At 45.4% G+C, this 26,999-nt stretch overlaps 2 protein-coding genes across 4 annotated transcripts in view; both read left to right on the plus strand.

Moving 5' to 3' along the window:
• LOC119169314 (clotting factor G beta subunit-like) overlaps window positions 1-356 on the plus strand; it is a 61,329-nt gene extending 60,973 nt beyond the window's left edge. For both annotated transcript variants that reach the window (XM_075878660.1, XM_037420426.2), the window contains exon 9: window positions 119-356. In XM_075878660.1, the coding sequence (XP_075734775.1) occupies window positions 119-316 (198 nt within the window). In that variant the 3' untranslated portion in view covers window positions 317-356. The remainder of the gene's footprint in view (window positions 1-118) is intronic.
• A 3,416-nt stretch (window positions 357-3,772) lies between these two features.
• On the plus strand, window positions 3,773-26,999 carry LOC119169313 (clotting factor G beta subunit). Of its 2 annotated transcripts, XM_075878558.1 has the most exons (10): window positions 3,773-4,052; window positions 5,178-5,390; window positions 9,108-9,173; window positions 11,827-11,892; window positions 13,868-14,152; window positions 14,980-15,080; window positions 21,647-21,753; window positions 24,542-24,810; window positions 25,696-25,868; window positions 26,517-26,999. In XM_075878558.1, exons 1-10 carry the CDS (start codon window positions 3,950-3,952, stop codon window positions 26,724-26,726), a joined length of 1,593 nt encoding a protein of 530 aa, XP_075734673.1. In that variant the 5' UTR covers window positions 3,773-3,949; the 3' UTR covers window positions 26,727-26,999. The 2 variants fall into 2 exon arrangements, with proteins under 2 accessions (XP_075734673.1, XP_075734678.1); XM_075878563.1 differs by lacking the exon at window positions 5,178-5,390 and having other exon boundaries at window positions 3,805-4,052.

Consider the following 26,999-nt stretch of genomic DNA (forward strand, 5'->3'; position numbering starts at 1 on the left):
AGTAGTAGTACGCGAGGCGATCGCATACAATCGCGCGCTTACACCTTCACTGTCCGATGGTTTTTACGATGTCGAACTGGCTCAAATGTTGACTACGTTTTTCTTTCTTTTTTCGCAGCAAGATTCTGGTGGACCGCTGGTAACGAACTCCACCCGGGACGGACGGAACTTCTTCGAAACAATCGGCATCGTCTCGTTCGGCGTTGGCTGCGGATCAGCCGCTTACCCTGGTGTCTACACGAGAGTCTCGAAATACGTGGACTGGATACTCAACGTCATGGCAGACGTCATACCGGACAAGCAAATTTACGTTTAATTTAATAAAACCAAAGCCCCCGCTCGCTGTACATAGGAAATTGCGTTGCCTTGTTTGTTTTAAAGTCTTAAGCTGCCTGTGGTACAGCACATCAGTGCTCCCATCATTTGACCACAAATGAGATAAAAAGAGCTCAGGGCCTCAGTTGTGCGAACCTTTGTAGATTTTTTTTAGGGGTGAAGCTCCTTAAAGCGGCACCCGTTCGTCATTCGTCGTAGTACGTAACATGTCTTACGCTTTGACCTACAAGGTGGTGCCGGTGGGAGATTTCTCCTGTGCGTTGTTGAACAATAAAAAACTCGCAGCGTGCGCGTTAACTAAAAGCCGAATTTTCCTGTCTCTCATTCCCCATTAGCAGCCATTGGCATGTACATTGAGCACTGTCTGACAAGAAAGGGTTGCTACATTACACTCGCTGGGCGTAACCTCTTTGGTTTTAGAAAGGTTTAGCGGGCGTTGGGCCGCAGTGCCATGAATACAGTGAACTAGTGTATACCATGAACTTGAGGTGGTTAAATGTGGGAAGTAGGCACGAAGCGCAAGCCGTAAGAAAGTGTGCATGTGCCACCTCTCGTTTAGTCCTTGGAATGTCCGCTGGATGGCGGTGCTTCTATATGCGGAATATATGATGAAAAGATGCGAGATGGTGGTACTTGGAGTGCTGACTAGATGGACGAACGGACACACAGGCAGATGCATGGACGGACGCATGAATGGCTGCACGTACGGATGGATGCATGGACGGACGCAGGGGCGGATGCATGGACGAACGCAGGGACGGATGCGCAGATGGACGTGCGGACGCACGAACAGACACACGCACGGACGGGCGGATGGACGCATGGACGGTCACACAGACAGACGCATGGACGGACGGAAGCAAGAACGAACGGATGCTTCGCCCCACTCTCCATCATTCACCCCGTGGATATGCCACCATTTTCTAAGAAAATATAGTATGCCCCATAGACCAGAAAACTCGTCGTCCTTTGGCGAGCGTCCAGCGAGCAGTTGCAATAGCCCACGTTCCCAAGAAAACTCACGTGACCAAGTGATTACATTGTGACGTGGTGTCATTGATAATGCCATGTTGTGATGTCGTTGAATGCTAGTGTCGACACGGCCTTCTTAAAAGCACGCCGTGCTTTCGTATTCAATGCACACAAGAAGACTTAACTGTATCTAACTTGTTCTTCGTAGTTGTAGCCTTACTACTACAACCTTTTTTAGATCAAAGCGGTGGGGGTCAGCTAAGCTGTTTGTGTCAACAAACAGATATATTTCCTGTCACAGTAATTTCGGAGGTGTTGGAAGGGATGACAGAGCCGCCATTGCGTGAAACTGTTTCGATAAAAAAGAAAGCACCCTATGAATGTGGTCTGGAAGGAGTCTTCTTAACTCATGTAATCTTGCGTGGCGGAAGTGTAGAATTCAATCAGACTTCAAAGCATGCGAATTGCGCAACCAACCATTACAAATATATTTAGTTAACATCAGCTTCAAAAGCATCAACAAAGTGAGCAGCTGTTTCGTGTTGCCCGCTACACATGCTTAGTGGGCCACTCACTGATTCGCAAAAGAAAAAATTATGGCTTAGCGGGCCATAATAACAACTGTACTTCTAGTAGACGTTATAGAAAAGTTTCAAATAATTAATATTATGCCCACAGTTGTTCGTTTTCTTACGGCACGGTGGTGGTATGCACTGAGAACCGAAGCGAGGCTAGCAGTTCAGAAGACGGTGGGCACAGGACCCGATTACGCCTCGTCTTGTACTTTTGAAGGTGAAGCCAATCATCCTCCAAGCTTTTGTTCCTCTAGCTTGCTGAATTTCTTCAAACCAGTAAATGGTGTTGCATACTGTTAGACTCAGAATGATGCAACCATTTCAAAATTGTGACTGCGTTGTAACGTAACGTCTAATAAAAGCAGGCAAGTAATTTCTGTGAATGAAAGGTGCTATTGATATAAGGATGAACAGATGAACTTTAGAAAACTTGGCTCTCAGATAATATTCAACAAAACAAAAAAGCGAAACGAGAGTACTTGGAATATGTCATGTGGCGGAATGTGATAAGCAATGTGCACTTGATTGCCAGACCTCTTTGCACGACCCTATTACATCTCGTTCTTGAAGTTGGTAAAAAACATTGTGCAAATGAAATCGCTCGTGACATCGAACTCCGTTGCGTCGCACTTTCAGTGTCCGTTCAGTCTGGCAAAACGGACGTACGATCGGTTCATTTTTTTTCCTTCTTTCTTTTTCCCTGTAACTCCTTCCGCGCGCTAGCGCCAAGGCGAAAACAGCATAAGACGATGAACGGTAATTTCTCACCCGCCAATACAGCTAGGCTTACTGATGCTTGGCACAAAATAGGAGAGAGCGTATAGGTCCTGATGGAGAAGTTCTTGAATTAGAGAAATTTCAATCGAACTCACGCTTAAACAAAGCAACCTGCCCTCGCTTCCAGGCAGACGATGTAAAAATTAACGTTGTTTCCAGTGAAATTCCCTGTTCGACGAATTCTCGACACTTCAAGCCTCCGTCTTCGCCTGAACCTTCTTGTTGGGACTTATCTTTGATATTCGCTCAGCATATATCGACTCTTGCTTTCCACAACTCTTATGGTCTACATAACGGCACTATAGACCCGTTGAAATAGCGTAGTCACTTTGTTGACGTGGTTGTAGAGACATCTGATGGTGAGACGCGTGCACTGCGGACAGTATACTGTAGAGTAGAAATATTTGTCAAAGGGGCCATGTAGAGACACTGTATATGCTATACTCACAGTAACTCTAGGGCCAGGGAGAGCGGGGTGTCAAACATACGTGTGTTTGTGAGTGTGTTTGTAGCTGTGCGTGCGCATATGTCAAATCGCAAAACTTCGATGCACCCCCCCCCCCACATACACACACTTTCCCCTCCCCTGGCTACGCCAGGCCGGAAATACGTGCAGCGCTCATTGTCGCCACGTTAACTGAGGTTGCACGGCGGGCTTGTTGGTTATCTCTCCGACGTAAAGTACATCCAGGACGAGACAGAACAGAAGACACGTAACGCAAACACTCGGTAACTTGCCTTTACTTGCTATGTGCACCCTTAATATTCACGTACTACTACATGGCTGTGGTTACATTACAAATAGCCACACAGCCTCATTTTGGTGCCGAGGCTGTATCCGAAGGTGACGCGCGACATCATTAGTGCCTCTAATGTGCTGAACTATACGAAATGTTTTAAACGCGTCTACAAGTTGACTAATTCGTCGAAAGGTCGGGACGATTGTTGTAGCGCGACGCGTCGAGAGGTGTCGCCTGTCACTTTCGAGGCAGACGACAGAGATGGGGTAAGGGGCTCGTGACGCCAGGACGTGGGAAGGAGGGGGCTTTTTCCCGGCGACTGATTACAGGGGCAAATGGTGAGCGAGTCCAAGCAGACGATCTGTTGCCGCTCTGTTGTGCAAGGCCACACTCGCCTTGCGGCCACGGAGTCGCGCCAAGCGTACGTGGTTGCAGCGGCTCGGCGGGAAACCGTGAACTGTGGCGGTGGTTGCGCAGTCGTGGGCTGGCCGCACCTCTGTGTGTGTGTCCGGAACTGGATAGACGGCAAGAGGAAACGGTGGAAACGCAATGCATATCGCGGCCTGGAGGATGCGACGGCAGCCCTTTCCCACTATTTTACTCATCTTCCTCTCTTTCTTCTTCCTGCACGAGAAGGTGGAAGCCGCCAGAGGTAAATCTGTTTATCGCTTCATGTCCGCTGTGGCTCTGTGGGTTTTCGTTAGTCTGTAGCAGTAGCCGTCAACTACTCACATTCGGGAACATCCGAGCGCAGTTGAGTTAATGCACGTCTAGCTCAATAAAAACAAATCGCTTGGCTTCAACTGTAACCATTCTCCGTTTTAGTCGAAAAGCCGTATTTTACGCTACCATATATCGTGTTCAGTGAGAGTCAGCGCCCTTTGTGATATTTGTATCACAGGCGGTGTCACAGGTGATAATGAGCACCTGATGAATGTTTCGCTGAAAATTGTCCTCTTCTACTTGACATTTCGTTTTGCTTATAACTTTATATGATCATTTTTAAATCCAATCCACAACTTCCACCCCGTACTAGCCCTGAATGTAATGTTCATTAGGTAGCTTCTGAAACCTCAGTACGCTTCCCGAAACGTTTTGCACTAATGTGTATGTGCAAAAATAACAATGATTGTGGGCACTGACAATCCATCGCCCACTCAAAACGTCTGCAAAATGCATAGCAATCAGTTTATTTACGTATCGCCCCGGCGGACGTTGGGGCCCAAACGGAAATATCAATTTTTGAATTTGCCCAACGCATAGTGTTTACGGCACTTAGCTCGAACTGGATTAATCCTACATATTGCAAACGTGTAACCTTCTCAGTCAAGATTCATTTTGTATGTTGACGATATGTGCATTCGGAGGTCTGGTACTAATGTTCAAATAATTTAGATGTCATTGCAAGAGGACATGAATAATGTTAACCAATGTTAACAAAGAATAGAATGCATCACTTATGTATTGATGCTCCTTTGAGAAGTTGTTTGACAATGGTGTCTACGTTCTTTTTGTGTGTATCTTTTTCGTTCCTTGTCTTGGTTTTATTGTGAAAACTCTGTTTGGCAGTTTGTAATCACCATGTCCTGTTAATCCTTACGTTACTACGAGAAATTTGTGTGCTACACACTCGAGCCCCTCAAGAGCTCAGGCGTAGCTAGCACGGTAATTGTGCGCCAAGATGCCCTCACATCACATGAGCACACGCAAAAAAAAAAAAGAAAACTACACACTTCCTCTCGTTTTCAGTACACCTGACATGCATTCGCTTGTGCAGGGAACAGGGGTAGTGCTTGCCGGGCAAGACACCCAACGCGTAACTTCGAGCTGACTGACGGTCGATGCATGCCAGTGCACGAGTGTCTGCAGTCTTTGAGGGACGTGGGCAGACTCAAGTTCCCAATCTTCTGCGGTGTCGACATCCTGCTGCCCATCGTGTGCTGTCCCACCAGGTCGCGTCCGTCCACGCCCCCGACGACAGCGAGCCCTGGTAAGCGAGTCGCAGTGTGAGCGAATGTGACGTAACTTTGCAAGACCACGCTTGGCCATTTCCCCCGTCTGAAGAGCGTGCTAACCGAAAGACACATTTTAGTGAGTTCCACGTAGTGAAAACCGTCGGATGGCGAAGCTGTCAGTAGTATGTGAGTGTATCTGATAGGCTAGCGATGTCACGTCAAGTCATGAATCCGCCGCGAGATTTGAAATACACGCGCCACAGATTGCGATCATCGTCATCATTTCATTTCAGTAATATTTAAATCACTTACACCTTTCTCACAACGTGAAATGCATGGTGACGACAACAACAACAACAACAACAACAACAACAACAACAACAACAACAACAACAACAACAACAACAACAACAACAACAACAACAACAACAACCACTACTACCACTACTACCACTACTACCACTACTACCACTACTATTACTACTATTACTACTACCACTACTATTACTACTATTACTACTACTATTACTACTATTGCTACTACTACTACTACTACTACTACTACTACTACTACTACTACTACTACTACAATGACGACGACGACGATGACGACGACATTGACGGCGGTGTCACAGGGCTGACTAAGACAGCTTCATTATTAAAAAAAATTACCACTGAAATTGACTGGCGTCAGCTCTGATGTGCGACTATAACGTAGCAACGGCTCTACGATACTCGGTCAGTGTTGTGAAAAACATGCCCAGTGACTGTACGCGCTAATGTACACGAAGAAAACTAAAGATTTTTGACGAAACCATCAGGGTTGGGGAAAATTTACCAAGAGTCCGAACGCCCCTGCTTCCACCAAGAATGTTCTTCGATGTGGTGAATTTCACCTGATGAGGTATGCCTTTTGTCGCATAATGGTTAGAGCATAAAGATCTTGCGCGGGAGCCCCAGAGCTTAAATCTCGTCATCTCAATATTTTGAACATCTTTATTTACGTTTATCATGTGTACCTTTGGCCTGCACTTACGTCACTCGTCCGCAAGTGACACCCCGCTTAAATGTAGATGATCATCTCGTCCGGAATCCCATGTGCTATCCAACAGGAAGAGTATTTGCATTTAAAATATCAAAAAAAAGTTCTAGAGTTTGATAAGCATCTAAGTGAATTCGTATGGAGTTATGCTATATGGATTACGTTTAGAATAAGCCCAATGTCCCGAAAGTCAAGTTTAAATTATGAACAGTTTTTCACGTGTTCAAGCAACGCCTGCTCAAGAGGTGCTGCTTGAACTATATTCGATTTGTTTTCGAGGGAATATAGTAATTTTTGGGATCATCTTTTCACCACTAGAGCGTTAGTCGATGACTTTGAGTAGTCGAGTGCTGCAGTCAGACATCCGCTGGGAAAATCAATGATTACCGTTAATCATGCTCTGGCGATCATTATTCCAACCGATAAGGGCGTCTCTCATGATCATATGGTTGTTTTGGGACGTTAAACCCCACATATCAATCAATAAACCGAACAGACACTAGGTAAAGTTAAAACTTGAACATGTGTTTTCGTTCATAGTTGTGCATATTTCACTGTACAAACTAATTAAGCTTATTTTTTTCTCTACTTAGTATTAGAACAAAATTTTTGTTACAATTATTGGTATTTTCAAGAATGAGACCATGCATTATAATTCAGCTTTTTGGGGGCTTCTTTGTGAAAGTCACGCCGCCTTTGTGAGGCTGCTTCTGCAATGACTATTCGCTTGTTAGCTCGGCAGCATCTGGCAGCCCTGCTGGTCACTTTTGCTAATATAACATCCTGATAATAAGCTAAGATTTGTACTTGGCAATCTTTTTGTGTGCACACGTACGTAGGGTTATGTACCTTGTGTGTGTGCAAACGTGTACAAACCTAAACAAAGCGTGTGTACATCACGCATAACAGCGTACAGGTCTCCTTATTAAGCCTGCCAGCCATGCTCAGCTGCGGGTTGCCCTTTCGAAAACTCCACTGATGTGGGCAACGAAAGTTGATGCCAGCAAGTGTGGTGATTACAGCAGCGTGATAAGACATGTGCGCAAAAGTCGGGCTTGTTTTTCTTGTTACACTTGCAGAGCTTGCAAGTGGGAAAGTACAGAGAAATGATTTGAAAGTGGAAAACACGACTACATGTTTTTATTCTTTTTTTTCTACATAGAAACGAACGAAACTAACATAAATAAGGCCTATAAGAAAGAGTACACTATTTTTTTGCTCATTATTTGTAACGTAGTAGTTATGTTATTAATGCGAAGAAATTGAAGCAAAAAAAATACATCTTTCCGCCAATACGGATCGAATACACGACCTCCGGATAACGCGAAGGGTCGGTCCCTATCAGCGACATGTCTTTTCGTCCTCTAATACTTTTACATTTATGTGATAATTGTCACAATTCAGCTAAAAGTTTTCTTGTCTTTCATTGCATGTTGGTTTATCGGGTTTTATGCAATGAAGCAAACTAGCCTTTGATCAAGTTTCTCTTCCTTCTTTTTTTTCTTTTCTTTCTTTTTAAGCTAGTCTTATTCCACAAGTTAGGAGGCCTGAATAAGGGGTGATAAAATTCAGAAATTGTGTAATGGTTTCAGCAAGGCTGCAGTTCATAAGAAACAGAAAAATGGAGCAAACGCAGGACGTAATTTCACAAAGTAAAGCTTGTAATTAGCGGCGGGGCCGAATAATTTGAATAGCAGAAACGCAAGTGAAAGAAAACTTGACGAGAATCCAAGCGTGATTTTCTGTTGTGCACGCGTTTAAAAAGTCTCCACAATTCATTTAATTTTGCTGTTGGTGAAGTGAAACAGCCTAAATAAATAAATAAATAAATAAATAAATAAATAAATAAATAAATAAATAAATAAATCTAAGCTGGGTATGCTGCGGGAACGAGTTAAACGAGTATTAGTTTCGCGCTGTATTTGAGAGGATTGTAGATTACTGTCAGCTGGCAACAAATAAAAGCTATGTTTAATGGACTGTAAAAAGTTTTTATAATACTACTGAATTAGCTGCAATCGTTTATTTATTTATTTATTTATTTATTTATTTATTTATTTATTTATTTATTTGCCCTTGAATATGAGAAGCCGGCACCGTTTCCACGAAACTACAGTTGACTGACAGAACCCGCTTGCTTTTTTAATTTGTCTTTTCAGGACCGCAGTATGTTGTAAATAAATAAAAATAAATTGAAGTCTGTCACTAGTCTGAGAGGTTGCTGCTGCTGGAAAGAATAAACCATGCAGACGGTTGCCTTCAGAGATGCAGAGATGTGCGACCAATTTAAAGCAAATGACAACAGCTCGGGGTCAGAAATATGTGACTGAGCGACAAGATCCATTCATTTGCTGTCAGTTCTTACCAAAAGGATTCATGGGGAACTAGAAACAGAAGGAAGATCAGATCTAAAATCTCCCTTTTTCATTATAAACTGTGCCTGCTTGCAACGTAAGCCCGGAAGATCAACTGATGACGATCATGTGGCAAGATAATTCGGCTGTTCACTCTGTCTGCAACTGCAAAGTTTTATACCAAGTCATCTGAGAATCGCAACCTCTTTCTAGCAACTACACTGAGCGCTTTCGCCTATGATTGGATTGTGACGTGACTCTTAGTTTCCAAAAGAAAAAAAAAAGATACGCGAGGGTATGTGATGATAAGACCCACTTTTTGGTGCCTGACTACGCAATATTTATGGCATGCGCAGTGACACCGCCACCGGCGATGCCAACACCAGAACCGTCCGCGGAATTTGTCGACGGACCACCACAAGGTAACGTAAGGGCTGTTGGTTTCCTCACTTTTTGAGGGTGGTGATCGTGTGCTTGCCATTACAATTACTTCACACTGCAAAAGAACAGCGGTGATGGTGTTATGCTGACTGGTCATGCTGTCAATAAAACGAAAGCGTTGGTTTGCTGACGCCCATTGGAACAGTGGCTGAAGCGGAATTACCAATCTAAGCCTGCCTCATATTATTGCGGTAAAAAGGCAGGGAGAAGGCATAACTGTCAGTTCAAGCGCACGAATAAACAGAAAGGAAGAGAGGATAAGCGCTTGTCCTGTCTTCCTTTCTGCTTATTCGTGCGCTTGAACTGACAGTTATACCATGCATATCCAACTAGCCCAACTTTCGATTCTGTTGCAGGGAGAAGGGGCGGGGACAAAAAAAAAATTGCAAGGAAACTAGGGCCTGTAGCAGCACTCGTTTACCGTAAATTCTGAAATATCGTACTGTTGTGGTCGGCACGCACTTTTTGGAAGAACGCTTCAGGGCCTGCCGGGCTGTCATACGCTGTCATCTATCTGATGTAGTCGATCGGCTTAACGCGTGGAAAACCATGAATAGCGTAGCCACGAATATTGTAGCCGTGTGTCGTATAGTATATCAAGGGGGGAAGGAAGCGAGGGTGAGGAAGAGTGGTGCGAAGAAGATGAGTGGGAGGAGAATGGGAGAAGATAGAGTAACAAAACGGAAAGTTTGGTTGGTTGGTGTTAGTTCATTTTGAAAGAAAACCACGCACAAGAAACGCAGACAGAAAGAGATGATGTGCGCTGTTTTTCTTCAATAATGGAGAAGGTAATGTTCAGCCAGCGAAATTTCTAACTATCGCGCACAAGCGGCGACTCTTCTGTGCGTCCGTCTGCCAGGCTCTTCCTTCTTACCAGCGCACTGCAGATGAACCCCGTTCTACTGCTTATCTCATCAGTATGGGTGTGGGCGTATCTTTTAATGTCAATTCCTTGACTTGAGGCGGAAAAGAGAATACGCCTGAAACTATTCGTCTGCTCACGCTGTTGGGTCCAGCTGAGCACAATTTGTGGACATGCGCTAACCCTCGCTCTGTTTGCAACTCGGCTCCGTCGTACAGCGCTGACGCATCGAACAGCCGCCGCTCGCGCACGACTGTTAAGGCCTGACCACATACACCCGTCGCAGCGCGTCGTGGTATTCTGACGCGGCGCAACGTCTTCTCCCTACGGAGGGAGTGGGCGTTCAGCTTCGCGTAACCGTGCACCCTCTCACTCTCTATATAGGGAGAGGGGGCGTTGACGCGCAGCAACGAGTGCGTGTGGTCAGGCCTTAAGAGATTTGGCCGGCTGTGCAGCATAGCCATGTATAGTGTAGAAGAGCAAGGTGGTGGGAAAGGCAAGTGGGTGTGACGTAAAGTACAAAGATGAGGGGAGGGTAAAGCATATGACATAGCCTGCATAATATAGTATAGAAAGGTGGTATGAAAGAAAAGTCTGAGTGAGGAGGAGGCAAAGGAGCAGAGGGTGAGGAGCAGAGAAGAGGGCGGTACTTCATCGCAGATGAAGATTTCTTTTACCTCCATGGACGTCGGGCATGCTGTACGTCTGCAATGCCAGCGCTTGCTTGCCCGTGAACGCCAACGTCGCGGATGGGCTGGCGAATCACTTCTGCACCTTCGAGACTGTTTTCCCTTTGAGTGCAACAGCTAAGATTTCTTAGTTAGCAAGACCTTTATAAGCGACTTTCATTTGTTTACCTTTTTTGAAAGTTGCATGCTGACCTCGAAAGCACAGTATTTCCGTACTAACCAAATGTACGGTAAACCGGCGCTTCTAAAACACTCTTGTAACTTCACCGTGGGGTTCGGATTGTTAAGAATAGAGTGTGAGTTCGCGATCATTGGGTGCCAGAAACCGGAGAAGCAACACGCTCAGTGTAAAGCAACTTTTTTGCATCTATAGCCACCGCCGACAACAATCTGTCTAGACTGAAAATTTATTAACGCTCAACATGTAGCACTCGCTTGACGGTGTATCAAGTAATTTGAGACGAGTGCAATGTAAGCAATTTTTGGTGGATTTTGTTACTTTTAGTATTCACAGTTCAATGCCACTTCATTCCGTTGATAACGAGGTTGTTATTCCGTGGGTGTTATCAGACGTGAAACTTATCCATGTTCTTGTATGTAAAAAAATATTGACGTACAGGTTTTTACATACAAATTTTCACGTACGCTGAGACCAGGAATAACTAATATGCAAAGATAAAAACAAAACAGGAATAGGAAGAGAGAAGCTTGCGATGAAAAATCTGTAAAAAGGAGGTGTGTGCTCAAGCCGAGGTTTTCACTAGTCGAAACATCGGCTGAATCACACACACCCTGTTCATGGATTTTTTTCATCGATATGCGAAGATGACTACATTGCGCTGATCTTTGTTTCCAGTCAATTTGATCAACAGTTCGGGTGGGATTACGTTGTTTCGACCACTATGTTTTGTTTGTGTGGCTTACGAGTGTATGGTTGCGTCTCGGTGCGTGAGTTTCCGTGTCTTGACATGTCAACACAAGGAGCCTGACTTGATTATTTATTGCCCTTGTAGCTCTTAATAGGGACGTTTCTCTCCCGTGTTACGAGCAGTACGCCACTCTTCGAAACACTCTTGCTTACAGAACCTTTACAAAGCCCACCAGCAGACAGCCCACCAGCTGTCCCCGTCGTGTATTCCGACTCAGATGGTAAGAACACGCACTTTTTTTCTGCTTTCACACTAAACACAACCAACCCTTTTGCACGAACACTGCCCATCTTCACTGTCAAGCAAGCACGCATGCGGATGCTAGGTCAGAGGGAGAGAGGAAAAACGTTCATTATATAAAGTTCGTGCGCGTGAAGGTGGGAGGGTATCTAATTCCAAGAACCCTCTGGCCAGGACCGCCCGCCGGGCTCGAGAGACGAGTTCACGCTGGTCGACCAGGTCTGACTGGAAGATCGCAGCCTCCCACGCTTCACTGAGAAGGTTTAGGAGGTTGGTTGATTGGATAGAACAACTTTACTAAAGTCATGCGGGATGTGCCCTTGCGCGCAGCGGGCGACTCCCACGTCGGTACCATGGCAAATTTTAAAGATGATAGTCTTTCTAGGATACCTTCGACGCAAAAAATGTTGTCTGTTTGTCTATCTGGCTGTACATTTGTCTGTTTGCCCACCCTTAACGGTACCTTAAATGGCACCAAAGGGACCAAACGATACTCCAAATGGCCGACCCCATCCGCAGCACCCACCAATATTGCTCAAGGTTCAGCGTTCATACTTGTGCGATTGTCAAATAAGAAGCAATTATTGCGCATATCCTAGGCACCATAAGAACGCGTCAATATTATGTATGTGTATTTTTCACTAGAAAAGGCATACATAAGTAATCCTAAGGACCGTATAGCCTTTATGACGCTGCGCTCACCATGCAACGCTTGCACGAAAAGGCAAGTGTTGCGAACGCTTTGCTAAGACGACACGGCGGTGGTGCCTACTCGTCGCCTTGCGTTTTATACCTTATCACCTCAGAGACGGGCGCGCCCACCGCCCGCTTCGTTTTCCAGGATAACTATAGTACTTATGCACTTATGATAGCACTTATGTCTTGCATGTGACGTGACTTGATGCGCTCGTTAGCCTCCCCTGCAAGCTCGAGGCACTCTAACAGAGCGCCTCCAGAATAACATTCACCGCTTTTTTTTTTTTTTTTGCGCAGCACATCAAATGAACGTTTTGTTCACTCTCTCCAGACGCAAGGCTATCGTTTTTCGACGACATTTGCAGTGTAACATGCAGATATGGGGCCAATTTTTTATTTGGTAACTGCTCGTTTTCTTTTTTTTTTGCTTGGGATGTCATAAAAACAAAGTCCTAGTGTTTCACTGAGACTGTCACTTTATCCTAATGGTACTTGCGCACATTTTTTCTCGCGTGTGCAAGAGCTGTCAAACCTACAAACGCCAATTTTTCGTTAAAAAGAAAGGAAGAAAGAAACAAAAAATTAAAAATTTTCTTCTGATTTTTGGCGCGGTTCGATAATAATAATAATATGTTCGCCATTTGTATTGGTCACTTTTGCCCTACTACCGACACGAAGGTTGCGGGGTTGAATCCCGGCTGCTGCGTCCGGGATTAAAAGGAGGCCAAATGCTAGACCCCTGTGCACTTAAAAAAACATGCACGGTAAGGAACCCCTTGTGAATAAAATTTTTGGAGCCCTCAGCTACAGCTTTCGTCATAATGATATCGTGGCTTTGGGACGTGGGACATTATTATTATTATTATTATTATTATTATTATTATTATTATTATTATTATTATTATTATTATTATTATTATTATTATTATTATTATTATTATTATTATTATTATTATTATTACATTGAACACTTCCCGTTTACGCGCGTAAAAACATTTTCTGCATGTGGTTTCAGATACACACCCTCCACTAAGCCCTGAGCTCAGGGCTGGTGCATGATACTGCGTGCTACGCGTCTATGTTTTTTCATTGTGCTTATTATTTAGATATTCTTGGTTACTTGCCTATGAGCTATTAGCTAAGCTTTGCAGAAGCGGTCCATCTGCCCAGCGTAGCTTGTCAATCGCTTCTATGCAATAACCATTTCTCAGCCCCAAGCTATTCGTTTGTCATTGTGTATATACGTGGTCGTCGCGCAGAACCGGCGGCTGAGTGCGAGACGCCCACTGGTCAGCCGGGTGCGTGCCTGCCGCTGGAAAGCTGCGTGCCGCTGCGCGAACAAGTTCGCCGCAAGGAATTCCCGCCCCTCTGCGATCTGCGAGGCACAACGCCGTACGCCTGCTGTCCCGCGAGACTGTTCCGCCAAGGCTCGCATCACATCCACGACGTGGAGACGACTACTGCACAGCCTGAGGACGATATGCCGACGGCGGCTCTGAACAGGGCCGTTCGCATGACGCAGATCGTGCTAGAGAACAATCAGTGTACGTTGCATGTATACATTCTCAATGCACTGACTTCTCATACAGCAAAAATGTATATGTGGACCCTGTATCTCCGGCATCGTTGATGTGGTCATGCTGAAAGGCGACGTGACTAGTAAGGATAGGAGGGGAAGGGATGAGAGGAGGATGGGAATACGTGACCAATACGTAAGGCCGGTCTCGCTGTAGTAGCTTACATGTGGGGCATCGCGTTGCCAAGCTCGAGGTTGCGGGTTCGATTCCCACCTTTGGCGGCCGAATTTCGGTGGGGTCGAAATGCAAGGAGCACCAGTGTGCTTAAATATGGGTGCGCGTTAAAGAACGCCATGTGGTTAAAATTGCCGGAGCTCCTCCCACATTGGCATGCATAATAAGCGTGGTTTTGGGGCGCAACCCCCCCTCCCCCAAGTATTTATCTAAGGTGGGCGATTCAAATGGCATTGCACACAGTTCGTCCAACACATCATTAGCTGGCTTTACGTAGGGATAAATGAAGCCAACCTGCCTGAGTATTTTAGTCGCCTGGTAGATTATCTATGCAGGTAAGGGCCAAGCACTGCATTTGAGTCCATGATGCATTTTCTTCGCAATGTCCATATTTCATTTTTGGTACCGGTTTTCTTAATACGTTCAGCATCAGTACTGACTATGATTTGCTATTGCTAAAAATTCTAGCATAACTTTTTTTTTGTTGCTGTGGTTGCTCATGTATACGGAGAACCGTTAGCTGATTTTACGCACATCGGTTGCTCGTTTGATTTTGTGAAACGAACGGCCTTTTCTTTTTTTACGCTTCTCAAGCTTTCAATTTGCCTACGCGTGCACAGTTTGTGGAAGGACCCCGAAGTTGTTTCTTGGTCAGGAAAGGAGGACCGTACCCACCGTTTTGGGAGGCCGCTCTGTAAACCTCGGAAAGTACCCTTTTGCCGTAAGTATGCTGCTGAATAGTACTAACGTTCGTTGTAGTACCGCGAAGAACTCAATAAACCCTGAAATAATGTGCAATATAATCAAATTTAGTCAGGATATATCCAAAAAAACGATGAACTTGTCGGATTTTTTATTTTTAAAGGGATACAATCTTGTAATCATTGAAACCAATTACTTCTTTCAAAGTACGAAGGTTAACACTCTGATTGCGAGAACGTGCGTGATAAAAAAGAAAAAAGAAACGCACACGAATTCAATCCGATGGCGACGCAGTGTCGAGGTCAAAGCACCAACTTATTGTGATGCCAGTTTTTAAAACGTCTGCAAGGGATTAATTGCTATCGTTAAAACTAATGAAACTGTGTCATAAGAGAGCTAACTCAGTAGTTTCACAGCAATTTTGACAAAATGGGAATAGTGCCAATGGGGTCAAAATACAAGAAAGAGTCATTTGAAATCTGTGACGTCACACTGCAATTCATGTGGAGTCAAGGCGCGAAATTAAGACTATGAAATTTTGTCTTCAATTTTTTTTTCTTTCGGAAGTTGACTTATGATTGCAAAACTAACGCCACTATATTTATGAAAAAATTATTCACTCTTAATTAATTTACTGCTTCACTTTGCTAAGCGATGTTTTAGTTGTCGAAGCATTTCATTGCAGTAACGTGATTAAAAAAATGCAATGTGGTCTAGCCGTGGTGGTCTAGTGGCTAAGGTACTCGGCTGCTGACCCGCAGGTCCGAATCCCGGCTGCGGCGGCTACATTTTTGATGGAGGCGAAGATGCTGTAGGCCCGTGTGCTCAGATTGGGGTGCACGTTAAAGAACCCCAGTGGGTCGAAATTTTCGGAGCCCTTCACTACGGTGTCTCTCATAATCGTATGGTGGTTTTGGGACCTTAAACTTCACTTATGAATCGTCAAAAATGCATTGCGCGATTAATTTTATTTTGCTTCCCAGTCTCGACTAAGCACAAGTAAAATTAAACGCTCTCTTCTATTCCACAAGTTGGGTTATTTCGAGTAAAGCATGTGCAACTGTCTGCGTTCTGCACCGCGCTTTGTAGCACGTGGGATACATTCATGCATTGCAAGCTGTTGTTTATGAAATTACATTGCGCGTTTCGGTGTCACAGCTCAGATGTAAATGCCGCACTTTTGCGAGTTTTTTCCTGATGCCTAGGATTACGAATGCGCTCTCACATTGCCGTGGCATTGTTACCACCCTGTGATATTCGAGAAGATTGCATTTGAACTGTCTCTAGCATACACCCTGCTTTCGCCAAACAATCTAAACCTCTCTATACGAGAACAATAGTTTACACCATTATGCTTTGAAAACAGATGAATAAGGTAACATATATTCAAAAGCACGTGAAGAAAAAAAGTTAAAATGCCATTTTTCAATTGCTGATATAATTTGTAAAACATACAAGGAACATGTAGGCCTAAGTAGCCCATAGTCTCCTTCCGCCCACCTACACTCAGTAAAAAGAACAAACAAACGAATGAACCAACCAACCAACAAACAAAAAACAAACATACAAACAAAGAACTGAACAAACAGGTATTTCTGGACCAGACCTTTAACATAATGACATAACAGTGCAAAATATCGGAGAGTGAAACACCCAAGGCACAGTCATTTACCCTGGAAGAGTAGTGGCACGACCACTGGATAAAAAATTTTATCCAGCGGCCGTGATAGTGGTATTGGCACAGTCTTGTATTTCGTACACTTCTGACATAATGTTCATGAACCATATAGGACACCTAATAAACTTGACGCGTTATAGTTACTTGACAGATCCTAGCGAGTGATTCGGCATTGTGTCGGTAGTAGGCGTTTAGAGTGACTTGTTGGGCAAGTTGGTTCAAGTACTCGAAATCGTTAAACATGTTTTCTAACCGCCCCCCCCCCCCCCCCCCCATTCTTAACGTAGGTTATGGCGCAAAAAAAAAAACGAGAGAAGGACAAGCGCTAATCTGTCTATCGTGTTTTTTTCGCGCCATAAGCTAGGTTAAGTAGGCGTTTAGGTGTGTTTCAAATTATTCGTGTGAGGCAAATACGTGTGAGCTGCCCACACGATGAGTGGAAATTAGCAAGCAAAATGAGATTGGTCATACCAGGCCTGTCTAGCGAAATTGAATGAAATTGCATCACAGAAGAATACTGCTGACATCGCGCCTGTCATGATATGCGCGGTAGGTTCATCTGGTGCGCGATGTTTGTGAGTTTGTGCTGTGCCGTACGCCGACGAAGATGACGATGAGACAAGGAAAAGGCGGAATCGTGTCGTAAAAGTCAAGCCAAGCCATGGGGAGAGAGAAGAGGAAGAGGACGACGGGGCGCTCGAGAAGAAGAATCTGAACGAAAGAGTGGCAGGCTGAAGTGCTCGTCGGGTCGTGGTCCCGAAGCCTACCTGTGCCTGTGGTCCGCACGAGCCTGGCTCCCTTCTACCGTGTGATCCAGCAGCCGGCGCCGGTCCGTTGTACTCGGATCCGGGCGTATTCCAGACCTGGGCCTACTACTGGCTGTCCGGGACGTGCTTGTCACACATCGACGATGACTTACGCTCCGCTCCGACCATGCCTGAGTCATCGCTGAGGTCGGCGTAAGACGCAACGCAACGCATCGACTCATCTGCCTTCGACGCCACACGGTGAAGTGTTTCAAACCTTGTGTAGTGCAGTGGGGGACTACGCTAAGCGTCAGACCTTGTCTTCCGAGAACGTATGTCGTGCTCGTACCTAAGGCAGTTCTTCGCTGTTGCCATGTAACACGCCAAGCTTCATTATCGTTTTTTTTTGTGGCATTAAAGCCTTATAACTCAAGTTGCAAATGTCTTCGTCAGTCTCGACAACGATTATTTAAGTTGCCGTGATTACCCGAACCTTATCCCTCACAGCGCCAAATGCTTCTATATAGTGATGTTTTTATCTTGTTAAGGATGTGATGGGTTTATTTACACTGAAAATGCCAGCGTTCAACCATCACTGCCGAATCACCATTGCTCGAAAGCGTCCTACCTCTTCTTTATTCTCGCTCTTTCAGTCAGCGTTACATTTTCCTCCGGGCAAGACGAAGCTCACCGAGAGAGTAGAAGCGATCGGTTGTTTAGGGCTTCAATCGGGCAATGTGCACAATTTGCGTCTTGTGCGAACGCCGGTTCTGAGCTGTCACTTTCGCTACAACGTAAGTGACGTCACGCAAGCACTGAGTAATGACGAATGGTCCAGAGTACTTGGAAAGAAGCTTCTGGCAAAACCCCTTCTTTCGAACGGGCGTCCACAGCCAGATGAAATCACCCGTAGCGAAAGTCACAGGCGGGTGTTTTGCGTCGTAACGGTCTTTCGCGCGAGCATGGGCGGAAAGAGTTTAAAGCCGAGCAAGTCGACTAGCTTCTTTGGCGTGACTCAAAGTCTGCGCGACACTGGCGTTTTCGTTCGTCGAAAAAGGAAGTATGCTGTCAAGGAAACTTTGGGGATGACGAGCAGAGAAGAAAGAAAGGCGTATAACCTGTGACCTCGTGTTTCGCGGTATTAAAGGCGTATGTAACAAAAGGTGATATGGCATCCCAGTTCTTGTGATCCGCTGCGACGAACATCGAAAGCATGTTGATGATGGTACTATTGGTGCGCTCAGTGAGGCCATTGGTCTGAGGGTGGTATGGCGTGGAATGCCAATACTGACATCCATAAAGCCGTAGCAACTCTTCGACAACGTCAGCGGTAAACTGCCGGCCGCGATCACTTATCACCACACGAGGGGCCCCGTGACAAAGTATGATCGAGTGCAGAAGAAACCATGACACATCAGATTATGTGACTGAAGCAACCGCTATCATTTCAATATACCGTGTCAGGTAATCTACGCACACAATAATCCAGCGGCGGCTGGTGGTGTACTTGGGGAAAGGGCCCAGTAAATCTATGCCGATTTTTTCGAATGGCGATTTCGGTGTCTTAACCGGTTGCAGTGGGCCGGCCAATGGCGTGGTAGGGATTTTGTTGCGTTGGCAGACATCGCAACATGCAACGTAGTGCTTGGTGGTCTTCCAGAGTCGAGGCCAGTAAAAACGTTGTCGGATACGGTGAAGCGTTAGGGCCAATCCCAGGTGCCCAGACGTGATGTCATCGCGCATGGCTTGAAATACCGCAAGACGCAGGCATTATGGCACGACGAGGGGCAGTGTGGAATCATGGCTGTAGTAATTCTTGCGATATAATCGGGTGTCATGAATCACAAATGGCGTGGTGCGTTTAGAGCTACGAGCCACATCGATCATTGGTTTCAGCGAAGGGTGACGCTGTTGCTCGTGACGGAAGACGTTCAAATTTGGGAAGTTGGAAAATATTGCAGCCAGGTAGTTATCGAAAATCATCACCAGCATTCACAGTCAGAGATAGAAAGCGAGATAAGCAGTTGGTATCTGCGTGACATCGACCGCTCTTGTAGGTCACAGAAAAATTATATTCTTGAAACCGTAAGGCCCAATGAGCCAACCGGCCAGTTGGGTCACGTAGTCTAACGAGCCAACAAAGAGAATGATGATCTGTGATGATCTTGAATTGCCGGCCGTACAAATAAAGATAAGGTCTGAACGGCGAAAACAACCGCAAGACATTCCAGTTTGGTGACCGTAGAATTCCTCTCCACCGTAGTCAAAGTACGACTTGCATACGCCACGACGTGCTGGCGGCTGTCGTGATGTTGAAATCGCACGGTGCCAACACCGATACCATTAATTAGCATCTGTATGCAGCTTCGTGAGTGCCTCCGGGTTGAAATGGCGCAAGAGGGGCCCGGAAGTAAGCCAATACTTCAGCTGCTCGAAAGCAGCCTCACAATCAACGGTCCATCGGAATGGGGCGTTTTTGTGGAGCAAGTCTGTCAGAGGATGAGCAAGCTGGGCGAAGTCTTTGATAAACCGGTGAAAATAAGAACACAGGCCCACGAAGCTACGGAAATGCTTCACAGACGTTTGTTGCTTGAAGTATCGGGCAGCATTGATCTTTTGCGGGTCTGACCATATACCGTCCTTGTCGACTAGATATCCGACTACAAGGGCTTGACGCTCAACAAAATGACAGTTCTTTACGTTTAAAACGAGACCAGCTTGTTTGACGCAATCTAGAACAACGCTAAGCCGATGGTTGTACTCGTGGAATGTCTTGCCGAGAATAATTACATCATCGAGATAACACATACATACCTCCCATTTGAGACCGCGAAGGATGGAGTCCATGAATCGCTCGAAGGTAGCTGGGGCATCACATAAGCCAAACTGCATAACGTTAAATTGAAATAACCCGTCAGGCGTCACAAAAGCAGTCTTTTCTCTTTCAGGCGGATTCATTGGTATCTGCCAGTATCCAGACGTTAGGTCGACGGACGAAAAGTATGCGGCCGCGGGTACAGGTAATCAACAGCATCATCGATGCGTGGTAGCGGACACACGTCTTTCTTTGTGATGGTGTTGAGACGGTGGTAGTGGACACAAAATCGCCAAGAGCTGTCTTTCTTTTTTACCAATATAACAGGAGCTGGCCAGGGACTGCTCGACTCTGGAATAACGCCTTTCTGCAGCATGTCGTTGACCTGATCAGCGATCACTTTCCTCTCTGACGGCGATACGCGATAGGGTTTCTGGCGTATCGGTGTGGCATCTCCCGTGTTGATGCGGTGGAGCATACGGGATTCGGTCCACGTGGAACAACACTTTTCTTGAGCGAAATCAAAGACTCCCGCGTAGCGTGTAAGCACCTTTTCGAGGACATCCTGCTCGGAAGAAGGCAACGACTTATTGATCCCGCGTTTCATCTCGGCTGAGTAGTTGGGCGCAGTCTGACTGATGGCTGGAGACTCTGAGACCATTCTGACGTCCACTGATTTGATGCTTTCAAATGACTAGAAGCAAAAAAAAAACGATTTGATTGCTTTCGTATCAAAACGTACTCCTCCGTCAGGGTAAACGACTTTCCTTTCCATCATGAAATGAAAAACTACCTATTAATTAATTTTATTTATATGATACTGTGAGCCTAAACAGGGTGATACAGGAGTGAACAATGAATACGCACGCAAGTTTCGCAACAGCCTAAGAGAAACACAGCTATCCCACTTTAACACAGTGTTATGCGACAAAGTCTTATATACATGGATCAAAGCGAAAAGCAACAGAAAGCAACATTTAGATATCCCAGTGTTACATACAGAAACTCTCTGTGTCATGGTGAACCTATGAATGTAGAATTATGGTTAGTCTCTTGTAGGGTTTATATGAATAGAAACGGCTCTATTTTAGAAGTGAATTTTTCTAAGGGTTCAACATTTATGCAAGCATGTGGAAGTGCATTCTCATTTTTTATGGTATAGACGGGAAGAAAAAAAAAACATTTGTATGTGTCGCAGCATGTTATGTATGGTCTGATACGCTTTCATTCGATGGAAACAGTCGCAGTTATCAATAATGGTCAGCGAAATTTTTGACGCGTGATAGTGATGGTCACCCGCCTTCGTCTAAAAAAAAAAGCATGATTTTGCGCTCGTCACTTTTCAGGTGGCCATATATAGAAATGAGGTGAACATCCTCAACTACTGGTGCGGCGGTACGCTCATCACATCCCGAGTCGTCCTGTCTGCGGCTCATTGTTTCGCCTATTCACTGTGAGTACACGGCCGTGACGGTTCCATAGCTGGCAATATTTAATACTCAGAATTTGCACTTGGCCATGCGTAGAGCTCCCGTTTCTTTGTCTATGCGTTTAGCCACGAGAAAACAGGCGAAGTGGTCGGTAACGCCTCACGAAGTTTAGAACTATAATAGTATACCCGACGCAGCATCGGCCTTATAGGAATTGAACTGTTTCTAAAAACCAACTGAATTTAATAGCATCTTGAAGTTCAGCGTGCTCTTAGCGATGTACATGATAAACAACAACAACAACAACAACAACAACAACAACAACAACAACAACAACAACAACAACAACAACAACAACAACAACAACAACATCGACAACAATAATAACAATAACAACGATAATAATAATAATAATAATAATAATAATAATAATAATAATAATAATAATAATAATAATAATAATAATAATAATAATAATAATAATAATAATAATAATAACAACATTAATATTTACCATTATTATTATTATTATTATTATTATTATTATTATTATTATTATTATTATTATTATTATTATTATTATTATTATTATTATTATTAGGTGTTTTACATCCCAAAACAACAATACAATCACAACAAACGCCGTAGTGAAGCACTTTACAAACCGTCCATTTGGTGCTCTTTAACGAGACAATTTCGTGGCTGTGGTCACTGACCTTCGCGGTAAAATCCTCACAGCAGCATCTCTTCGAGATACCAGGCCGGCTAGGGCAGAGCAGGCTGCTATAGCAATGGCCGTGGCGATTCCCTTGCGCACGCGCATTTTCACTGATTCTCGAGCTGCTGCACGAGCGTTCATGACCGGGTCAGTCTGTGAGCAGGCGGCCCATCTTCTTACCAAAAGACCACATTGCACGGAAATCGACGGCCACATCACCTGGTTTCCTGCCCACATGGGCAAGGATGTCCACCCTGTTATCCCCAATGCCAATGAGCTTGCCCATGCCCGAGCACGCGAACTGTCCCACCGTGACGGGCAATCGGCATCTAATTTTGGGGATGGCATCCGGCAGCTTGATTCGCTCCTCACCTTTAACGAAATTTGCAAAAATTATCAATTGGCCAGGCGTAGCTTTCCGCTCCCGCACCCGCAACTCTCTAGGGCCCAGTCAGTCACTTTAAGAATGCTGCAAACGGGTACTTACCCGTCGCCTTTAGTGTACAGCAAGTTTATCGACAGCATAAAGCCGCAACGCCCTCATTGCGAAAAGAGACGTTGCACGTTACCCCACATGCCCTGGCAATGCGCGGCGCTGCGCGATGGCGAGCCTCTCAGCACAGAAGCTGCCTGGAGGACGGCAATTACCAGCTCGGACCGAGAGGTCCAAATCCGGGCTGTCCAGAGGGCCCGCAATTTGGCGGAGGGGCTCGCTCTTCCTGTCCCCACGTGGGTGCGGCCCGCAGCCGACCCTCCCCCTTGAGGGGAATCGGCTCCTCAGGACAATTTGTAAATAAAGTTCATTGACTGACTGACTGTCTTTAACGAGAAATAACGTTTCACAGTACACGGACCTCTAATATTTCGCAGTCACTGAAACGCGACCACCGCGGCCAGGATCGACCTCGCGACTTGCGGGCCATCAGCCGAGTGCCGCAACCCATAGAGTTTCCTATAATATTACTGGAGAGGATTGTGGCGCTGCGATCGATTCACCGAGCGTGGGAATTTACGGGTAGGACACGGATTTGCCTAGTCTTCGTACTTGTGGGCCTCGAATCGCACTTGTGGATTCGTTTATTGCATGTGTTTCGGTTGTGATATGAATAAAAGAACGAACCGTTGTGAACTTAGGGGGGTGAAAGATTGGGATAGTTGGTACTCAGTAGTATAAGAAGGTATATAGTGCACTAAAAACCACGAAAAACACAAGTGAGAAGGACGAAGATGAGCGCTCGTCCTCGTCCTTCCCTCGTGTGTTTTTTGCGCTTTTTAGTGCGCTGTATACCGTCTTATGTTCTGAACCTCGTGACTGTATTTGATTGGTCGAGCCTACAAAATTAAGGTAGTGAAGCGTAACAGATAAACTATTGCTGATTGTCGTTTCATGACAAAGTAACTTCAAGCCACGTGAAACAAGAATGAACGTAAAGTACAGAGACTAGGCAAATCCATGTACTATATATCCCGCAATTCTCATGCTCGCTGAAGCGCCATACGTTGCAGCTTCCATAGGCACTATAGCGCTGCAGTGTGCCCTCTATAGTGTATTTATAGGAAACTCTCTGCCTTAACCTTTATAATGCCCAGGATTTCGGGACAGGTGCACGTTGGGGCATGCTTCATTGGCGACTGCACGACACACCGTATTCAAATACGGTGATGGCGTGGTGAATAAATTTCGTGTAATGAGTGGAAATTGAAAACTATCAGAATATACTTTAAGTTAGAAACCAAACGAATCATGCTGTCAAGACTCTCATATCATGCCACAATACATGTAGGATTACCAAAACATCACCAACCATCTAAATTTCGCCTTATTGCTACAGAAAACTGTCACCAGCAAGTTTACCGCTGTGGTTTAGTGGCTATATGTTGCTTCACTGGTGACCAGAGGTTTGCGAGGTCGAATCAGGGCTGCGGCGGTTGCGTTTCGATGGGGGCGGAACGACGAATGCCCTTGCGCTTAGATTCAAGTGCACGTTAAAGGAATACCCAGATGGCTGACGTTTCCGCAGCCAAGAAGGCAATTCTCGTTACTACACAGCAAACATTTCTCTCTGTCTCTCAACGCCTGCTCGCCGCTGCAGGAACGGCACCAAGTACATCGCCCGAATCGGCGGTGTGAACATCTCGGACACGAGCAACTCCACGTTCGTGCAGAGGAACGTTGCCTCGGTGCTCGTGCACCCGGAATACAATGACAGGCGTCACTACAACGACGTCGCTCTGTTGCTGCTGGATGTGCAAGCGCGACTGAGAGGCGTGTCGCAGCCGTTCGCCTGCTTGCCGGATGCAGATTCTGCCCCAGTTGTGCACGGAGTCGCCACCGTGCTGGGCTGGGGACACAACTCCTTCGGTAAGCCATCGAGGACGTACTGTATTATGAGAGAAAAACACGGATTGTGTTTTTCTGCAGCGGTAACTGTTAGCACACGGACTCGAAGTTGACGTGCGATTGGGTCCTGGGCAGTTCTTCCGTTGGATATATTGGGATAAATTCGGAAAGTCTGTTCGTTAGTACATGTAGTTCGGAACTGAATTGTGCTTCATTAATATAGTCAAGCATTTCACTAAAAGCCGTTTGGTCAAGCAGAGTCATTGAATAGGAAAAATAAAAGTTACAGATCAATAAGCGATGCTATATGCCAAATGTTATCAATCGCTTGCCCTTCTCCCCACAAAGTATTATGCGTTCAGTGAATAGCGCCAATATTCTGAAAAGGCTAGTATCCACTTTTGTTTTCACGACGCCATGGCGCGCGCACTTTCTCCTTGCGGAAATGTCGTGAAGCACGTCTTGATCTCAAAAGCTTTCTTTCTGGCGATGCCGGTTGTTCTGGCCTGTGGGAAAAACCTCGGCAAGTTGCAGAGGGCAGCACACAAAAATGAGCAACGTGATCTGTCATTAGTAAACGATGGGTTCGGACTAATTAGTGTCGATGATTTATAACTTCGTTTTGCGCCAAATATAAATAGACAGAACACAAAGCTGAAAACTGGACAACCCGTTTTTCTGTGCACATTCTGTCCAAACTGAGGTTACTAATTAGAACTTTCCACTAAAGCAAAACGTAGGGGGCAAGATGCACCTTGGATTCCAGCAAAAAGAAACACAGCTTTGTCCAACTAAAAGTTGCAATAACGCGAGCCACGACTAGGAAACGTCCTTAAAATTAAAAAAAAAAAACTGTTTAAGGCCTGCACAAGTCAATACCACAACGCTGATGCTTTGCTCCCTCAGGTGGCACCCTGCAGACCGTGCTTCAGGAAGCGCAGGTTCCTCTTGTGGAGAACACCGCGTGCGACCGAGCGTATAAATCGCTTGGTAGCTACGACCGCGAGTTTCCGCAAGGCGTCAACGAGCAATTTGTCTGCGCCGGAAACATCACAGACGGTGGTGTCGATGCTTGTCAGGTAAGTGTGACCATGCGCGACCGGGTAAACATTTTGCTTATTTGTTTACCTACTTTTTAATCTGTAATACCTTCATGGTACTAATATATTGCTGTGGAAGGTGGGAGCATACGTAAAAAAAAAAAGCATAGGCGATGATAACAGCAGCAAAAAGGGAGCGTTAGCCGAGTAAATAAAGTACCTTGTAAAGTAAATTATGTAAAAGCAAATGAACTTGTATTGTTAAAGTGGGCTTGATAGGAAATTCCTAATTAAATGCAGTTGAATCAGCTAAGGCCCCTTTGAAGGCGTGCGTGTAAATTTCAATCCCTTGCCGTTCAGGGAAGAAACGATTGAGAGCCCCGTTAGTTGAAAAATATGGTTTGTTAAATTTATGGAGCTGTCGGCGTGAACGAAATGGATCTAGGAGTGCTAACAAAGAACGAATAGAGAGGTTGTGGTAGTACGTTTTGCGGTAAATACGAATACGTGATTACTTTCCACGGGTTGCTAAGGAAGGATGAGAAAGAGCAGCATTCATGTGACACCTGTAGAGAATCCGCATTCACTAGTAGAGACATTTATTTGAGAGTCTCGTGATCACATGAATCACCCTATTGGTGCCTTAAAAGGAAACCCTTAACAACGTGATGAATTTTCCTCCTACAGCAAGACTCAGGTGGCCCGTTGGTTGTGAGTGTGGAACGTGGAAGACAAGCCTACTGCGAACTGGTCGGCGTCGTGTCCTTCGGTGTTGGCTGCGGCTCGGCTGCATTCCCAGGGGTGTACGCCAGCGTGTCACATTTCATGCAGTGGATTCTCAACGCCACGGCCAGTATCGTTCCTGAAGACGCGTACGCGGGTACAAATTTCGTCTGACTGGTGTCAACAGCGAGTCTCATCAAACGAACATTGATCCTGTGCTGGACGCTGAAGAAATCACCTACAAGTGTCACACGAATCTATTTAACCGTTGTGCCAAGTCAGGAGCTCGGTTCACCGCTGGATGTGAGAAGCTATCTAGGAAGCAAAGGAGACCTTAGTTTTGCCATGCGCGCCAATGCGAGAAGAAGTCTGGCTTTTTCAGTCATTGGTGCTCGATAAGCGCTTTACGCTTCAGTGCCAACGGAATAAAATGCGTTTTCTCGGAAA

This window comes from Rhipicephalus microplus, chromosome 2, assembly GCF_043290135.1.
Source record: "Rhipicephalus microplus isolate Deutch F79 chromosome 2, USDA_Rmic, whole genome shotgun sequence".
Lineage (NCBI taxonomy): Eukaryota > Metazoa > Arthropoda > Arachnida > Ixodida > Ixodidae > Rhipicephalus > Rhipicephalus microplus.